Genomic DNA, 19,795 nt, shown 5'->3' with positions numbered 1-19,795 from the left:
ATCTTTCTGTAGGAGTTAATATCCCTTCATGATGAACACAATAGTGTGCTTGAAGGGTTGCTCACCTAACTTAAGTCAAGCAGTAAACCCACTTCAGACAAGAACAGGCGAAGATCAATACATTGATTGAAAGAAGAGGAACAAGGTGGCACCCTTTGGTGACATGACGGTGTTATTAATTGAACTCAGCACACCTTAAGCTTACCAGTAGCTTAAGGACAGTTGAATCCTTATTTTACCTGATTGCCGAACAATTAGAGATTATGGCAGTTGAAGGGCCGTATGTATATCCGCCTTATATAGAATTTAAGGTTACATTTTGCTGAATTGCCAGAAAAAGCTCAAAACAAGTTTCTGGTCCTCAATCAAAGAAAAAAACTTTGCCTCACTTCAAGCTTTGAAAGCAATAAATTTGTTTTCACTTCAAAAAAGGCAAAATGTTTATTTCAGGTCAAGAGGCGACCTCAAAGATGCTTTTTTCACTTAAGGAACAGTTAAATGTTGATTTCATGAGATTGTGTGACCACAGAGATGCTCATTTCACTTTAAAAAAACACTTATATGTTGATCTCACGTCAACGTGAAAGTTTAGAGATCAACCCTCCAAGTTGCGACCATTTTAGTTGCCATGGCGACTAGAATTTTGGAGCTGGTGACTAAATTAGAACACGAGTCACCAGCTCGCCGACTAAAATTAACGTGACTTATGTGTCAGGAGCTTGAGCGGACTATCAACTGGAGCGAAAAGAAAAATGTTCTGAGCATTAAGAATTCACTTTGCAAAGCTAGTTGTTGTGGGATTTTAACCAAAATGTTACACGGTAAACAAAGATCAAGGAATTGCATTCAGTTGAGCTTAGGACGCGACGAAATTCGTTCCACTTGACTGAACTTTGGCACATGACAATTTTACCTGTAAACGTGAGCCAACGCACGCAATCCGGTCATTTGCCATCGAAAAGAAGAGGAATTGCAAAAGCTTGGAAAGCTTGACGGTGACAGGATCCACAATATATTTGAGAAACATCCAGATGAATTTGAGAAACGTATTTTGTTTCAGTGGACACAAAAATACTTGACTTTACAGCAAACTTGATAACACAAGCACGGGGGATTCTATAAATAAAAAAAACTGTGATGAAAAGCGGCTCGCAGTTGTAAATAAATTTCACTTGTGTGAATGAACCTGGGTTTATTTTTAAATTGTCAAAGATTTCATCAATAAAAAATATCCGTCTTAGTGATTGCCCTAAAACTTGTGAAAGTATTTTCACGTTGAGTATTTGCGTTCCATGGTTCACGTATTAAATTCAAAACGACAAACAATTTGAGCGTGAACTTTTCTGTCCATTTCAATACAGTCTTTAATTTTCAGATGAAGTTTTATATCGTTTGCTTATTCGAGCAGAAAACGAGGTTGAACATTTAAAAAAGATCATAAGCGATAAGGTAAAAATAGTGTTCACTTTATGGTCTCAGCAAGAATTTGATGTTGCCTTGATAAACATTGGAAAACTTTCCGCCATTCAGCTGCGAATGAGGCTATCTTATTGTGATCAACTCACAACACTGTTGCAATAATATAGTACTTTTTCACTGTGATCAGAAACTATTTCATTTGATCATTCCAATAAAAGCATATTTGAATCAACATTAGGTACTTCTTTCACTGAACGGGACTTCAATTTACTTGGTGGTTCAAGGAAAATGTTATTGATACTACCGTTAGATAATAATAAGATTATTATTTGTTATTAATTAATTATTAATTTGTGCATATATTTTGGCGACTAAAATTTTTCACTGGCGACCAAACCTGAACAGTCAGTGGCCAAATGGGCACTAAGGAAAAAAGTTAACTTGGAGGGTTGGAGATGTTGATTTCACTTGAAAAAAAACACACACGTGTTGATTTAGTGTCGACGGCCAACCTCAGACATTTTTTCACCTAAGAAACAGTTAAATGTAGATTTCAGGAGAATGCATGATCCCAGAAATGCTCATTTGACTTATGACAGAGCGAAATGTTGATTTCGCAAGGCTGTTGAGGTTAGGGGTCTGTCCCCTGATCCCATAAGTTCGAAACGCTACAGATCATGGCGATTTGAAATAAAATTGCTGTAAATATGATTGATCGCTACTTGCTGGCCATTATCTGTGGTACTCCCTGTGTCAATAACTATGTAATAACTATGTAAAATCCACTTCCTCTTACTTATATTACTGTTTATCAGGCTTCTAAAGCCACCAAACATCCACTGTGCGTGATTGCAATGCATGCCGGGAAGGTTCTCTACAGCTCACATGTGGGGAACATGGTGGTCGATGCAGGACGTGTTTAACTCTTATTAACGGAGCAGGAGGTCTGTATGGCAGACTCTTGACCGAGGTCTTGAGTACAGACCAAACACAGTGAGGTGTGTACAGACAACCAAGGTCAAGATTCTCCCATACAGACCGACTAAGCTCAGTTAATAAGATGTTTATTATATGGCAAACAAGGAACAATTTTTAAAATTCGTTTAATGTAACTGGTTTGTACTAACTGACATTTTGCTTGCAAACGGCGACGAGCCAAACTTTGGTCTGCCAAAGTTTGCTCGTCCTCTTTACTTGTTTTCTCATCAGGCTTTTTGTCACTTCCATAAATAAATGTTGTTAGAAGGAAATAGTCAATATTTTTGTATTTTAGTTTGCAACTTTATCACCACAAAATGTAACCAGTCTAGATGGTGGTCTAGATGGGAAAATCTAGACCACTTTCAATATCAATTTCAGCCAATCAAATTTGTGAATTTGGTAGTTCCTAGGCCTTGTGAGACACAGCTATATAATAATTTATAAGTCTAAAATCAGTTCTTGCTTTCCAAACTTTGACGACGGCAACGCTTGGCCAATGGCCACAACTCACGAAAGGATTGTTTTCTTGTGCAAGAACTGTTCTTGGACTTTGCTGCCTGGACTGATCTGACTTCAAATGTCAATAACTCGATTGTGTCAGTTTGTTTGAACATCAGGAAGCACATTTTGGTTCTTTAAAACATGCTAATGACTTACTGGTCTATCAAGGCTTTATGATACCTCGCAACCACCAGGCAGGCATGCAAGGTATTTTGAAAGAGCACTTAAGAGCTTCATTTCTCGATAGTATTTCCCTTGGTGCTCGCTCCAACTCATGTGGTGTGTTTACTTCAACAATAACCAATTCCTCCGAATTACATTGCGCATCCCTACTGGACACGATTTTTGCGTCATTAGCGCGCGTGCACATACACAGCATATACAAAATGGTGGCTTTTTCTTTGTGAGAAACAAATCCTCGTTTTTTCCTCGGAAACGAGTTCCAGGACCTAAAGATTTTTTTATTTAGTTAGAATGCAGAGATCACCTTCTATCTGTACAGTGAATATGGACCAATTTCTGTCTTGAACATTAGGTTGTTTCTCAAAAAAGAAATAAGTGCCCTGTCCCAAATAAGTGCCCTGTCCTGAATAAGGACCCTCTCTCAAATAAGCACCCTCCCTCATGGTACCAAAAGTAAATAAGTGCCCCGGACGCTAAATTGAATCATTACGGTAAATCTGGTCTAGGATTTGATCTATCATTTCTAGATTTAGTTAAGAAAGATTTTCTTGAAAGATCTGATCTCAAAGATACTGATTCTTGGATGGGTGAAATATATGATGAATTTTATATTAGGAAAGACCTTGTTTTTGATGACATAGTTAAGTTGATTGGATTTGTTGACAAAGGCTCAACTGAAAACAGAATTGATGAACTTGAGAAGTCATTATCATCTGAGGTGAGCTCTACTGTTGCAGAGGAATGTATGTTTGTCGTTATGGGAGTCAGTCTTTTTGTAAACTTGGAAAAATTAATGCCTGTGGCATTTTTTTCCTACCACCACCATCAAGTCCTATGCACTGTTAAACATTTGTTTTGGAAGTGTATTAGGAATAAGAACAGAGGGATACATGGAGCAATCCTATATAATGAGGCTGAGGTGTTCAGCCTGCCAATCACAAATCCCAATGGACGACCAATGCTCCCATTTGATTGGCTTATTCACTCAGGTCTAATTTTAGCATGTTGCCACAAAATTCTGGTGAGCGACGGGTGTAATTTTCTCTTTTATTTTAGAAGTAAGCAATGCCTTTTGAACTAAATGAACAATAGCTTCAGGAGAAGAGTTTACAAAGAAAATTGACTTTTTTAATTTCAACTTCATAATTCTGTTCCTCCACTTGCGAAAGTCAATCATATGAATTGAAGCTCTTCACTCAAATTTATAAAATGCCATATCTAGTTTCTTTGATGGCAGAGTGTCTTTGCTCCTTCGAGGATTAATGGAGTTGAGAAATAAGTTTGGAAACTAAAACTCGTTGATAAAAACAGATACAAGCAGACTGCGAAGGTAATACAATATATCTAAGGTAATATGGTTATTCTTCAGCCAGTCATCTAAAAGAGATTCCATAAGGTGAACATTGGCTGCTGTTGTACTCTTGCTGCTAAAATTCAGTGGGCCTTTTACGAACGCAGTTTTTGTTTTTATTGCTTTCAGCCATGAGTCTTCCTTCTCCTTTGTAGCGTCTCACTTTGCCATTTTTCAAGTTCTCTTGTTTCTTTGTAGTACTTTTTGTTTCCAATTTCTTTGCTCTGAATGTAGAGCAGGTTGAGGAATAACTCATTGTTCAATTTACATTTTGTTTGCACCATCATAATGCTCATAAATCTGAATAATTTTAAATATCCCACCAAAATCTCTCAGTGTTCACAGGCTAACCAAAATCACCTCTTACGAGATTTGTTTTTGTTCTTAGCGTGCTGAGATAAATGGAAACAGATAGCTTGTTGAGCGCAGACATCAGCTTTGTTATTTTAGTTAGCAGCGAAATTTGACTGTTCTGTGAAGTGATGAGGATAATTCATCGTTTTTGTTGTTTCAAAGGCATCTTCTAAAGAGTTAATATAAGTTTTATTTTCACTGTATTTTCATTATTTACCTTATGTCATTCTACGTAAATGACTCTGTTGTTTTGATGAAAAAAAATGCTATTTCTTCACAACATCCATGTTATGTGACCATTATTTCGGCCCACCATTGCACAAAAAAGCCAACAAAGTGCTTCAAAAGTGGCATGTCCTTGCCTTTTATAGGATCGCTCTGTGGTTAAGAGCTTTACTAGCACATGGGATGGTGCTTCTCCACATGTTAAATTTTATTGCTTTCATTGCTGTCCAGGTGTACCTGAAGAGATAGTTATTATGTGGCTTTCAAAAAGTGTGTAGCCACACTATGTCATGATCGGATTTATTTATTTATTTGTCTACGAGAGTCAATCACGTGGTCTTGTGGCCCATGGCGCACTAGTCTGAGTCAGCCATTTCGGTTGTAAGTGTGGTCTCTAGTTTCCCCTGCTTATAGTTTTAAAGGTAAGTTGTTTTTCATTTTGAGCTTGGTCTTGAGTTTTGCATCTTATCATTTCTTTTACGCGTTAAAAATCTAGCTTTGTAATTAAGTACAAAATTAATAACGAAACCCGTTTGGAATTGTTGTTTCACTTTCAGGTGTTCATGCAAGTCAACAAATCGAGACAGTGGGAGTAAAGTTCCTTGCGAAAGCTAGGACAGACTTGGCATGTGTCCAGTGCAGGTTCTACAGCCGTTGTACTTTTAAAAGGCAATATTCATTGCTTTGAGCTGTCAGAAGTTTAAAATGTCTCCATCAGCGATCACAAATTCAAAGACAGTACTGCTTGAGTTTGAAAACAATATAAATCACAGACACCTCCTCAAGACTTTCGGAAACAAGAAGGTAATATGTTTCATCACTTTATATTTGGATGGAGTTAGTGGAATTACTTGTTTACAAATGTAAGTCACAGAAGAGGTCATTCAATGATCAGTTGACTGTAAAGCGGTCAATTTGCGGAATATATTTTTACCCTTTTGAGTAAGTATGCTTCTTTACCTCAGTTTGAATATGATTGAACTGTGACCTTTTCCCTTTGTCCAAATTAGATATTCAAAAGTGAAATAAATTACCATATTAGAGTTGATTTGCATTTTTTACTGTACTTTGAAATTATAATCACATTGTTTGAAAAGCAAGCTTATTATATTTGGAGATTTAGACAATGATTTCTTTGTGCTGTTTCCCAGAATTAACGGTAGGCTTTTAGCTAATGAGAAGACAGATGGTCACTAGAATGTATAATAAAAACAATTATTGCACTCACGCTTGTTGGTTATAGTCAACTCAATGCTACATGCCTCGTTAGCTATCCATCGTCTCTTATCTAACCTGCACTCATGGAATAACCATCAATTATTTGCAGGCTTTGATACACGTATGGTGTGAGTGTGTACTTGTAACTGAATGATTTACTGTTTGATTGATTGATTGAAAGATACCTACAATCCAGTAGCAAAATCAATATCTCATCTCATCAGCTAGCACAAAAAATGGCAAATGTTCCCCAATTAACCGATTGCCTACTTTTTTTTAAAAAGGGCTTGCTTTGCAGCAGGAAATAATACAATGAATGTATAATACAATGAATCAGTTAATCTTTTGCTGATTTTGCTGACTTTCTCAAATAGTGTGCTAAACCCTTAATTAAGGAAAATTCATATTTCTTGTTGTTTTTTTTTAAGTTTGGTTTGGGATATATTTATCAAGGCCTATTAATCTTTTAAGTTATAAGCTGAAGCAATAAGTTTCAATTACTCACAAATTAGCAAATTTATTTACAATACGGCAGCATCTCATTTACCATATCGTAACTACTAGTATGATAAAACTAAATAATTGGAAGCTCCACACAAGCACACTTTGTGGTTCTCTGTAATAGCACCCTATTCTCTAAAATATCTCACATTTTCACCTTCTGCTATCAATCACTGACCTTGTGAGTTGAAAATCCTAGTAGTGTGTTTCATTTTTTTTCATGATAATTATTCAGTTTTATCCTAATTAAAAGTATAACTTGTAAGCCACACATGTATGCACTGCGGACCTATTTTTTTTAAAACTGAAACTGTGTATGCTAGGGACACAAGGGTTATTCTACTTCTTTTGTTATCCTATGTATTTATATTAAACAGCTTTTTGAGGAACAAAATGATCAAGTTCAGAAACAACATGACGTGCGAATACCTTGGCTACAACTACTCGATGTATTTGTGAATGAAATCAATTAATCAAGATACAGTGTAGGAGAAGTGCATAGTTTGTTAGAAACATGAACAACTTTTTTGACTGCTTAAATGCAAACGGTGCTCAATCAATTTCACTTTAAGGTGATTCCTTAGTATTATATTGCGCACGAGTTTCGCGTCATTAGTGCGCATACATGAGCCCGTGCTCATACAAAATGTAAGAGATTTCCCTCAAACTAAGCTCCATAGTGAAATAAATGCTCCTTTTCTCTTGAATGAGCACGGTGACCCCCAATTTTTTTTCCAGGTATTTGCTAAGAATATTCTAATAAAGAACATATTTGAAGAAGAAAAAAGTTTGAAAGTAGAACATGATATTTTTTGGAAAATAGTTCCATACTGGGTGTATTTTGGCCAAGGCGATGACTTCAAGCTAACCACGGAACTGTCCAAAAAAGTGCAGTATTCCCACAACCAGGCAATCAAAAACGGCTTAAACGAAGCAATACTGCTTATGTCAATAAAAGAAGCTTTACTTTCAAGATAAAATTTTGTGTCTTTCAAGTAACCAAGACTTAATTCTGTATGAAGGTGATTCGAATTTTTAATGCACAACCAGTGAAAATACCCCATTTTAAGAGCCTGCTGACGCGTAAACAAGTATGGTGACCCATTTTTTTATTGCATTTTTTTAATGTTCATATCATGAATGTTAATATTATGCCAAGTTTCAAAAAGAGTTTGATAGTAGAACACATTTCAAGGGAATTACCTTCAGAGTGTGTATTGAAGTCCACTTGATAGGAGACTAGTTAGTTAGAGAATGAGTTTTTAAAGTACTTTCAGGAATTGGAAAAAGCTGGCCCATGAACCAAACATGTTCCTCAACAGGAGTGAAAACAAGTGACCAGACTTGAGAGGAGCTACAGATTTCTGTGAAATGTTTTGTGAAAATAGTCAGGTTCTCCCTTTCCGTCCCGCAGTGGATTATGTTATTGCAAAAAAAATTCAACCAAGATCCACTTTAAAAATTTTGAGGCAAAAGAAGGGAGCATATGAAAGTTTCACTTGTAACGAATTTAGTCAGAGCACAGTATTTGCCAAGACACATGCTTTTAAAACTGTGCAAAGAATAAAAGAACTGCTGGTGATTTGCTTCCACTCGGACTGGAACAAAATTTGAAATTAGCAAAAGTTCATAGGATACTGTAAAGATGGTCTTTGTGTATATTTCTATGTACATATTGGTATATATTTTACAAGAGAGTTCAATGTATTTTGGAATGGTTTTATTGATCTTGAAATTCTAACGACTGGATTGTCAGAAATCCGCAAGTTTCTGCAAAAGCAATCGGTCTCAATTTTTTGAGCAACTGCGCATGCGCTGCATTTAACTGGGTTCTTTCGGTAACAAAGAGAAAACTGAGAATTGCTGGTTTCTTTGCGTCGTTACCTTTTCTAACATATCTTTGCAATAAAAGACTAAAGCCATCAATACACTGCGTTCAATAATAGACAAAAAATAAGAGATAGTGCGGGTGTTGAGTAAATAAAATGATCGCTCTTTGCAATCCTTGTGCGCGCGCTCAATTGCATCAGCAAAAGCGCGCGTGAAAACTGTTCAGCCACCTTAAGTGGGAAATTTATTTTACAGATCTCATGAAGCCAGGCCAAAAATACCTTGAGATTTGCTTGAGTTTGTTTGTGTGATTTCCACCTTTAAAACACTAGTTTCAATGAAAATAACTACTTTTACTGTTTAAAACTGGTTCTGTTCAATATCACTATTGGAGTGAAAAAAATTGATTGATTGATTGATGTCATTGGTTTTATAAAAAGCTTTTATGAAGCTAGAGCTGTTGACGGCGCTGTCCTTTACGAAAATTACAGAACCTAAAGCAGTTTGTCTTTGGCGACACGACTGGACATGCAAAAGTTTCTGGCGCCAACTGCCATTCCCCATTTGGCCTCCCCATCCTTGCATTGTATAAAGGTCCCTAATATTGCCTACAATGATGCAGAGGACATTAATGTCAAGCACTTAAATTTTAAAACAATACTTTGCAATAAACCTGCAACTCTTTTTTGCACCATTGTCGTTATTCACTATCCAGTAACCACAAAAGTCATGTCCTCTTGCAGGGCTTTTGGTGTAGTATCGTTTACGATTCAAAACATCTAAGTCACAGTTGCATTATATACCTTCAAATGATTAAGTACAATTTTTGACACAAAATCAATAAATCACAGTAATTCTCCAAACTATACTTGCAAAGTTGCTCATTCTCTGACACTTTTTTGAGAACTAAACTACACTTCTTCAAGCTAAGCGTGAGTGACAGTTGCATGCCTTTGCAATATGACACCAACTAATACACGCCTCCAGGGGTTTCAACGCTACACAAAAACAAAATATCGCACTCAAAATTTTGGGCAGTCCTCCAAACGATTGAGAACAACTTTGAACAACAAAATAATTGAAGGGGTGAGTGCAAAACCATGCTAAGTGACGATTTTGTGTGTGTGTTTTTTTCCGCAAAAGTGCCTGAGTTTTTGCATGTGGCTTTCAATTTAATAGAAAAACATCACCCTGTATTTTTTTTCGCTGGTTTGCTCTTCGTTTTCGAGAAATAATGTATGCAAAAAAAACTCCGTTTTCCTGCGGCATCTTTTGGAGATCTTTTGTTGCACGAGAAACAAAAGAAGTCTTTTGTTTCACTGAACAATGAAATCAGCGAAGCGTCACTTTAGCCGCCAGTTGATGGAGCTGAAACAAATATTTTAAACAAATAATTGAGCCGATCTGATAACCCTGCTTTGTTAGCACAAGCGATTAACGCGCTGCGCTGCGGTCCGTTCACTAAATCACCAGAAGGTGGTTTGATATCACTTTGGTTGATTTTTTTTTTTTTGTTATCTCTCTTCTTCGTTTAAAACCTAAGCACCCTTTCCAAGAATCTGTGCTGTCGATGTGCTAAAATAAAGCATTTTTAAGTTTGTATTTAAGTCCACCTTCGAATAGTATAAAGTAGTTAATGGAGCCGAAACAAGTATTTCATAAAGAAATAATTGTCTCACATAGCTTACCGTGCTTTGTTGGCGCAAGCGATTAAAGCGCTGCGCCGCAGGCCATTGGCTATTGTACTGAAGGCTGGTTCGACACCACATCACTCAATTTTTTTTTTCATTATCTCTCTTCTTCTTTTTAAAACCAAAGCACCCTTTCCGAGAACCCGTGCTATCGATACTGCTAAAATTAACCGTTTTTCAAGTTCGTATTTAAGTCCACCTTTGATTAATATAAACTTCCAGGGAAATCGGCGAAATGCAGTCGTCGATAAACTCCAAGGTCTTTTTTTCAATAAAGCAACAACCTGAATCAAAGGCTCTTTGCCTGGGCTGCCTCGTGTCACCTGTCTAGTGCAATTTTAAGACAATTTCAAGCATAATTGTGTTGTTTGTTGCTTTCCTTCATTGATTGAAAAGATAGTGATATCAGAGGAATCGAGAACACTGAACAAGTTCCGGGCAATTCGCGTATTGCTTCGAAGTTGCAACATTGTTTATGCTCTGACGCTTAACATCTACATGTAACTGTAGAAGAATTTACATGACTGTTGTGTGACAAGACACCTACTGAAAGTAAACCCAAAAAGCAAACAAAAGAATAAACTCAAAAGTTTAGCCTGAAGGCAAAAATTTAAAGTTTGCAATCGATTTGGGTTCTTGAAAAAATGTAAAGCTGTCAATCGATTTGGGTTCTTGAAAATCTTCTCGCTCACCAGAAACAATAGTTGCAAACTTGTTTATTCTCTAAAGCATTTCTTCTAACTAGAAAAGAATTCTATGAGATACATTTGGCTGACTGTTATGCCATGTTTTGATTTGACACCTTCTCAAAATCAACCCCTGCCAATACCTAAACTCAGCATGAATTCAAAACTTAAAAAAAAGCAAGCTTAAATTTTGGCTTTCCCAAAGGGAAATTTGCTTTGGTTTGCAAAATTTCATAATTCAGGCTCAGCCTAACCTCTCAATACTGCAGTCAAAATATGATACTACTGTCAATGCTAAGTTCTGTTTGGTATTTTTAATTTACAGTTAATGAACTCTGACTGAAAAGCAAACAATAAAAGTTTCAGTTTTAATGCAAGACCCATAGTTACATACTGTAATAAAAAAATTATCTAAAACAATATATGTAAACTTAGCATGGATTCAAAATGTAAACAAATGTAAAGCTTGCAATCAATTTGGGTTCTTGAAAATCTTCTCGCTCACCAAAAACAATATTTGCAAACTTGTTTATTCTCCAAAGTGTTTCTTCTAACTAGAAAAGAATTCTATGAGATACATTTGCATGACTGTTATGTCTTGTTTTGATCTGACACCTTCTCAAGATCAACCCCTGCTAGTACGTAAACTCAGCATTAATTCAAAACGTAAACAAAGGAGCAAGCTTAAATTTTGGCCTGTTAGCAATTTTAAAGCTCCCATTTGATTTGTGTTCATGAAAATCTTCTCGCTTGCCCAGGGGAGAAATTCGCTTTGGTTTGCAAAATTTCATATTTCAGGCTCAGTCCGTACCTCTCAATACTACTGTCAAATATGATACTACCGTCAATGCTAAGTTCTGTTTGTATATTTAATTTACTGTCAATGAACTCTGACCAAGAACCAAGAGCTGTCATGTGACATCATGTCCTCAAACCCACAAGATTTTGCTAGCTTTTTGGGATTATGCAATACATTGCATAATCCCACAAAAACTGTGCAATGCATGGTGTTGTATGGTTTGAATTGTTCCCTTTATTTGTTCCTTAGACAATCTTCGTGAAAATTTTTGGGTGGGCCTCTGTGACCACAGGTTTCTTTAGTTTATTATGGGACCATTACAAGGAATGTCTTTTAGAGGTTGTTACAACAGTTGAGGCAATAGACCAGACCTGATAACTGACTCGGAAAACTGGCAGAAAGAACTAAACATTACCATATCAAGATTGAGCACTGTGCCATGAGTCAACTGAGTAGACTGAATACAAATAAACGTTCTGCCTGTTGAACTTATATAAATTGCACGTATAACAGAAGATAAATTAACATTTGGTTTCCTAGAATTCTCTTTCTGGTTTGATTCTTAAAAATGTTGCCAATCTCATTCACTCAACCACATGCTGATGAAAATGAATTCACACAGCCACACCAAAACATGTACCATTACATCATGCCAAGACATTTAACCTTTGTTGAGTCCAGTATTGCAAAAGGTATCACCAATTTACAAAGTTATTTTTCTGAATATGAAAACACAGTTCAAGCAGCAAAGTGGTACTAGTGCAGTAAGGTTTTTGGGGGCTCCCATCTGCAAAGGCACTATGGAACTAGGCACTAAGGCAATAAGGTGTAAACTTTAATGTTTGTGTAATTAATTAATTAATTAATTAATTAGTCTATCTAGAAGCAAGGAAGCAGTGAGGGTGGGGTGGGAAAGGTACTTGTGTACCCTAAGTAAAACATGTTCCACCCATGGCAGTTGGGTGTGAATATCACAAAGCTATATATTTATTTCAGGTAACCCCTTGCTCTCCTTGTGGCACTAGAACAAAACCAATTTGCTAAAGTCATAAGGAAATAAAAATTATATTTGAGAGGTGGCTAAAGTAGCAAAAGCTTTCTGGTTGGCCACTACCATGGCCAAGACAAGTAAATGATTGATATAATGCTGGGGGATCACTTGGAATTTATAGATCGGTGGTTTCAGGGACAGTATTGTGATCTGGACATGTGCTACGCTTTGCTTTTTCTTATGTACTTCAACATTTCTTTCACTCAGATACAACTGACTACTTGTTTAATGAAGCCGGCTGTTAAAGAATATTCATCTTGACAACTTAAGTGCCTATGAAGTAAAAAATAATTGCTGCTGATTTGAAAGGCTTTTCAAAGTAAAGAATGGCGTTTTCCTTTTTGGAATATCTTTTTTTGTTTTAGAGATATTTACGTTTTTGTGTTATAAGTGATGACGTCATAGGTGGTTCCATTTAAACAGTTCAACACTCAATCAAGAATATTTCTAGAAATATTAAAGCAGTCTTCTTTAAACTTGGCACCAGAAATGTAAATCAGAGAAGAAAAAAAATGACACCCATCGTGCCGTCGTCATGACAACAGTTATGCTGCTGGTCCTGTTTTAATTAAAACTAACATTACCAGATTTTATCTTAAACAAGGATCATCCACTCCCAACAATCTAATGGGGAGAGTTAAGACAATATGGGAATCATGTGTGTTCTGAGCAAGACCCTCTGTCCCTTTTCGAAGGGTCACAAATTGGCATATTTGGTTTTTCACAGAAAGAGACGGGAGCCAAGTGTTGTCATGCCAACAACACAGAAGGTGTCATTCTGTTTCTTTTGTGATGCAAATTTGTGGTGCCAAGTTTGAAGAACACTGCTCCAATATTTCTAGAGATATTCTTGATTCAGTGTTTTACTGTTCAAGTGGAACCACCTATGATGTCATCACTTTCCTCATTTCCATAATATAAAAACATAAATATCTCTAGGACAAAAAAAGATATTCCAAAAAGGGAAATGCCATTCTTCTTTACTTTGAAAAGCCTTTCAAATAAGCAGCAATTATTTTTTACTTCATAGGCACTTTAAGATAAAACCTCAAAAGCAGGAAATTTTACTATTTTGTGCTTAGCTGGTCTTTGTTGTGTTACAGGAGAACAAAGCAAAGATGGCTGCTGCTGTTCAAGACTTGAAAAACACAATGAACAGAATTAAGCAAGGTACAGTTTATGGGTGGAAGTTATACACTTCTGAATTATTTTGTTTTGTTCTTAAAGTACAGTAGAACTCCGGTAACTCGTATTCAGTATACAGTAATTCATAGAGCTATCTTGAGGAAGGTTGTCCAGTGAAAGAATAAAAGATTAATATACAACAAAGGTATCATAGGAAGCTGTACAGTGTTGTTCTATGATGTCTATGAAGTGTTATCAATGGAAAGGTGAACTACCTCTAGGTAAAATACCATTAATTTTGGTATTTTCTCATATGCTTTTACACCCTTCTGGGACAACCTTTCTAATGAAATGGATGTATATAACTCCAGTGTTTTCCTGTCTCCAACAACTAGTCTATATCGGTGTTATTTCTCCCCTACATGTATGTATAACAAATGTATTAATTTATCAGTTATGCTCAAATAGAAGGTGTAAGCAGATGCAAACCTTGCCCAGGTCCTGCCATTTTTATTATGTTCAAATATAGAGTTAGACTGTAACAAATTACTCACTGCATTAAAAAGAATAGTGCAAATTCATTTCTTATGATCTTATGATTTTCAGCGATTTTATGATTTTCTCCAAGTTTCCAGAGTTGAAACATGGGCTCTTGTTGCACTTTGTGGTCATCTTTTTTGGTTTGTTTTCTGACTGATCAGTTCATGAACTGTCCCAATTTTTGCCTACAATAAATTTCCCATCTAACATTGCAGGGAAGTTTGAACATCCAAAAGTGATCATTGTCCCACCATGACTAACCCATTGACTCCTGTGCCGTCCATAACAACCTGTGACAAGCATTGGCCTTTGTTCCACTTCTGATGTCATCACCTTTGACTAAAATTGGCATCACTTATGCTCATGTTTTGCAGGAGGAAAAGATCTTTCTAATGATACCCAAATTGGAGTGATCGGCTCAATGGAGCCTGAAATATGCATGAAAATGCTCAGTAATTTGAGTGATGAGTCTTGATGATGCTTTCTCAGAAATTTTTAAACTGGAAGCAAGCCCAGTAGAAGGTCAATCACTGCAGCAAAAAGATAAGAAAAGGAGAAAAAGGAAAGGTGAAAAAAAAAATTAAAAAAGCTGAAAAGCCTAAAGACGTAGGTCACTTTCCTCAACAACACCAGATTGAAATAAATGCTTATGGCTTTTTACATGTATAGTTGACGTGTCTGAGTATATCACTCCTCAATAATTTTTGCTGGAACCTGGTAGGGACCAGGCTTGTCTTTGGAAGCAAGATCCTATAAGATCTTTTAGGATGTGAATGAGGATCCTAAAAAGATTTTCATCAAGATCTACAAAGATCCTTTGATCTTTCTTTAGAATAATTTTTTTTTTATTTCAACCAGGTTGTCCTGCTGGTGTGATTCATATACAGTGTGGTACAATATAAGGTTGTAATCATTCTTGTTTACACTGTAAGATTCCCTCACCCTGTCTCATGTAATTTTTCTCAAGGTGGAGATGAAAAGGCAAGGAAAAGACATACCTCAAAAGGAAAAATGTTACCTAGAGACAGAATATCCTGCTTGCTTGATCCTGGGTATGTTTTATTTTCTTTTTCATTTCTGATTAGTACTATTGATTGGAAGCTATGTTGTTCACTCAACAATTGGTATATTGTCTTGAACATCCTGCTGCCTTCCCATTCTTTAACTTCTTTATAGCGTTCTTGATCTCTTCAAATGTAATGCAACCTATCTTGATGTTTAGTCCATTGCTTGGCTCTACATTTTTTTGTACTTCTGGTGGGTTGGTCGGCCCCCCATGATTAAGGACATTCAAGTTAGTTGTTTTTGCGCATCCTTACTGTGCACGCAAATTCACATGCCACATCATGCATGAAAATGTGCGCTGAGTAATAAAATGAACAATAATAGGGCAGATGGCCATTGTTATGGCTTTGCCTGGATTTAACGATTTTGGATGTTTGGCGGCCACTATTTTTGTTTTGATGGATCATTTTCTCTACCGATTTTCTAAGTTTAGCGAAAAAATGAAGGAAAACTATTGATTAGAAGTCTGAATTTTTTTGCAGAATACACCATTGAATTCCCTTGTTTTTAGCTCTTCGTTTATCTGTGCGACGGTTTCAAATGCCTCTTGAAGGGTTAAGTTTTAAGAAAACGTTGGTAACGCAACAGACCCACATCTACAAAATATGACTAAGATAGTTTGCCTCTGTTGACTCACCTTCAATATTTTTAACTATAAACCCGTGTAACCCTGCTGAATTATGTGCGCCAATTTTTCTTCAAAATCAGGGTAGTTTACCACATGCTTTATCTCTGCAACGAAGTTGGTGACCCCCAATAATATTATTGTTTTGCATTTCTGACACAAGTAACCTGTTCTAATCTGACTGCAGCAAAAATTAAAAGAACCTAGCTATTGACTGGAAAGTTTTCGTGCGAACGTCCTTAAAGGGGCTCAGTCATGGTTTACACTTATTGAATTCGTCATTTGTAATCTGTGTTAATCTTCTCCATCCTTAACCATCCTTGTTCCTTTATGGTTTATCAGTATCTCTTTCGTGTTTTTCTATCTTATTAAACTGTTATTTTCAGGTTTCCTTTAATTTAAACTTAAGGTAATTTTGTATGTGGCCAAAATAAGTCAAAATACTGTGACTGAGCCCCTTAAAGCACTCCTTCAAAGTGCCCCCTAGGTATATTAAATTACAATATTATTATTTAATAGATTGTAATAAATTACAACTAGGGCTACAATTAGTTATAAACTAGCAAAAACCATAATTAATCACAAACTAACGAGAAGAAATTCAGGATTTCAAATAAAACAATAAAATCCACAACTTAATAGTTTACAATGTTCCCTCAGTACCACTTGTGCTTGTTTTACAAGATTAATGGTTGTCTTCTTTTTTCGGCAAAATCAGAGAAACGAAAGTAAAGCCATCCTTTAAAGCCCTTTAAGGCCATTTTACAGTCACTTGAGCGTGTGAAGTTAGTTATTTTCGAGAGGTAGAAGGTATAATAAGTTTTTCATTGTAACGAAAATACTTATGGTTCTTCCTTAGCGATTTGATTCAGGGAAAGTCTTCTTGGTTTTCCTTCACAAACCTACGTGATATTGTGAGTTTGAAAGCAATCGATAATATATAGATTTAGGCCAGCCTAAAAGTGGAGCTCCTCAGTTATTTTTCGGAATGTTGTTTCGCTCCCGTAGGACTTTCGTGCCGAAATTGAATTTTTCGCTATTTTGCACTAATTTTGGGTCGAATAGTAACAATCTGATGGGGTTCAAATTTTCAGATTCTGTCTTCCCATGTTTCTGGCTTCTCAAGGACTAAATTTATGCTAATTTATGCTAATTAGATGCAAAAATAAGTTTTGCGAATGTCTTTGCTCTTAGATTCAAGGTACAGGGACCAAACTTTACACAAAGCTTGCTCTTGATGACGTTCGTCGTATGACTTAGATTGGTTACCATGGCAACCAGCGATGACGTCAGGATTAACTACCAACTATTTTGGCCATCTTGGATCCGCCATCTTTGATTTTCAAACTCTCATACTTCCAAAGGAAAACAGTGCATTGTTAATAAACTTTTAGGATGCGTTTCTTTAAGAAAATCCAAGATTGGATTCTTAAATCCGAAAACGGATTTTGCGTTTCTTTTCTAAACAGATTAATCCAAGATCCCTCGGATCAAGGAACCGAAGAATCCACTCTGGGCAAGGATTTTTCGGTTCCTTTGACGCACCATGATCTGAGTGATCTCGGATTGATCTGTTTAGTAAAGAAACGCAAAATTAGTGTTCGGATTTAACAGTCCAATCTTGGTTGTTTTATAAGGTCATTCCGCTGAAATAGAACCTGCACTGAGATTTTTGTCAAACTTTGCCTATTGATTGTTTATATTATAGGAACTTAAATTTTGAAATAAAGATGAGGGATCTCGATGTTCGTTTAGAAGCAACAGTACCTTGTTTGTACCCAATAAATCCTTATAATAGCACCATGGTTATAGTCACAATTGCTTGCTAAATTCACGTTTCCGACGATTGTTTCTTGTTCTACACTGAGAATTGGTTCATATTTATTTTACACAGAGAAATTTATTATTCAATTCAAAACAACAGAAAAAAAAATGATAGGTCATCGTACTCGTTTTCGAGGAAATGACGATTTACCTCTATGGCGAAGTCCAGCTGTAAAGAAAAGGCCGTCATTTTGTAATGCGCGCGTGCTATTCACGTGTGAAATTATGTGCACTAGGGATGCGCAGTGCAATACTGCGGAATGATCTTAACAAAGAAACGCACCCTAAGTAACGAATGATAGCATGTGCTGCGCGAACTGATGAGTTTCTTTTCAGGACTTAAAATTGTGAAACACGCCTAGAGTTTGGAGTTTTACAGCTGTTTTTTTTTTTTAGGCCTGGTTTGGATGTTGAATTACATATGCGCCGAATCATATACCAATTCGAGTCGCTTCGAATTAAAAACATGCGGCATTTGATTTAGACGTGGCATTTCACATTTGCCAATTCGAAATCTCGAGCGCAGGAAGCACAGTGATGGGCATAATGAAGTTTAGTTTTTTCCTCCCGATGGCAAGTTTGTGATGGAAATTATTTAGGCAAGGCTAACGCAGAGAATGGTGAACATCTGGATAAAATGAAACACTCTATTCGTATGTTCGTATCCTTTAAAGAGGCCCTCCACGAGCGTAGTCCAGAAATGGTTAACATCTATGACGACATCCAGCCCTGGTACTCTGAAAAGGTCAAACCACAAGACCGTGAAGAACAAGGACTTGAAATCTTGGGCGATTTATGATAGAGTACCTCAAGTAATTGCACAACCTGTTTCAGCTCATCCATGCTTGCCGCTCTGGGGACTGGGAAGGCTACCTGATAGCAATGGAATGCCTGATAAAGTACTTCTTCACGCACGATCTCCTCAACTGCGCTCGGCTAATGCCAGTCCACCTCGCGCAGATGAACGCACTCGAGCATGAGGACCTTATGACATATGAGGCATTGAAGTCCGAGGATTTTATTGAGCGAAGTCAAAGATCCCGTTCACGAGGTTGTTCACAGATGAGACGCTAGAACAGGAGATCAAGGTGATAAAGCGCCACGGAGGTATGTTCATGTTAAGTCAAGATGAAGCTGCCCTAGATCACCTTCTTGTCACGTCACTGCATCTCTACCATATGGTAAAGCAATAAAACGCGTCCGAGGCTTCTGAGCGGAACGAGCACTATCAGCTCTCTTGGGATGTTGCTGTAAGAACGCGAAAAAACGCCATGAAACTCCGCCAGTCGATAGAGCTGCACTGCGAAGGCAACTCATTTACAGTTGAGTCTCCCTTGAAGAGTGTGTTGTCGTCAGCTCTTGTGCCTGAAAAAGCAAAGGAAGATATCCTGTGCTACGCAGAGAAGGGCCGAGAGCGGTTTGAAGCATTTGTTGAAGACAAACTGTTGCAATCTTCTAAGCACTCCTTATGAGACGCTATGAAAAAGCTGAGACTGGTCACTTTGTTTGCCAATGGATTATTAGCGCGCTTCTCCAGCAACACAATCATCAAGCTGGTCATGGTTTACAATAACAAAATCAAATGTAGTTTGATTTTGTTGCGCTTATCTAGTGAACACAACACCTGCTGATCCCTAACCAGGTGTTGTGTTCACTAGATGAGCATTTGTTGCAAGAGATTTGTGTATCCTCTCCGGACACTGACGTACTAGTCCTGCTACTCAACTTGGTTTCCAGGGGACGTCATGGAAACCTGAATAGCCTGAATTTTTGACAGGCAAGGGTGCAAACTACAGAGAGATTGATGTTACTCAGCGAGTTCAAGC

The 19,795-nt window shown here is 36.9% G+C and overlaps 1 protein-coding gene across 1 annotated transcript in view; it reads left to right on the top strand.

The window, feature by feature from the left end:
* The window catches only part of LOC145495199 (methylcrotonoyl-CoA carboxylase beta chain, mitochondrial-like), a 170,747-nt gene that overhangs the window by 2,160 nt on the left and 148,792 nt on the right, over positions 1 to 19,795 (top strand). The window contains exons 2-3 of the mRNA XM_081474779.1: positions 13,894 to 13,960; positions 15,423 to 15,507. Coding sequence (XP_081330905.1) covers positions 13,894 to 13,960; positions 15,423 to 15,507 — 152 coding nt within the window. The remainder of the gene's footprint in view (positions 1 to 13,893; positions 13,961 to 15,422; positions 15,508 to 19,795) is intronic.

Source organism: Orbicella franksi, chromosome 8 (assembly GCF_964199315.1).
Source record: "Orbicella franksi chromosome 8, jaOrbFran1.1, whole genome shotgun sequence".
In the NCBI taxonomy this organism is placed as follows: domain Eukaryota; kingdom Metazoa; phylum Cnidaria; class Anthozoa; order Scleractinia; family Merulinidae; genus Orbicella; species Orbicella franksi.
The sequence above is the reverse complement of the archived record's forward strand: the minus strand, read 5'-3'. Positions and strand labels throughout refer to the sequence as shown.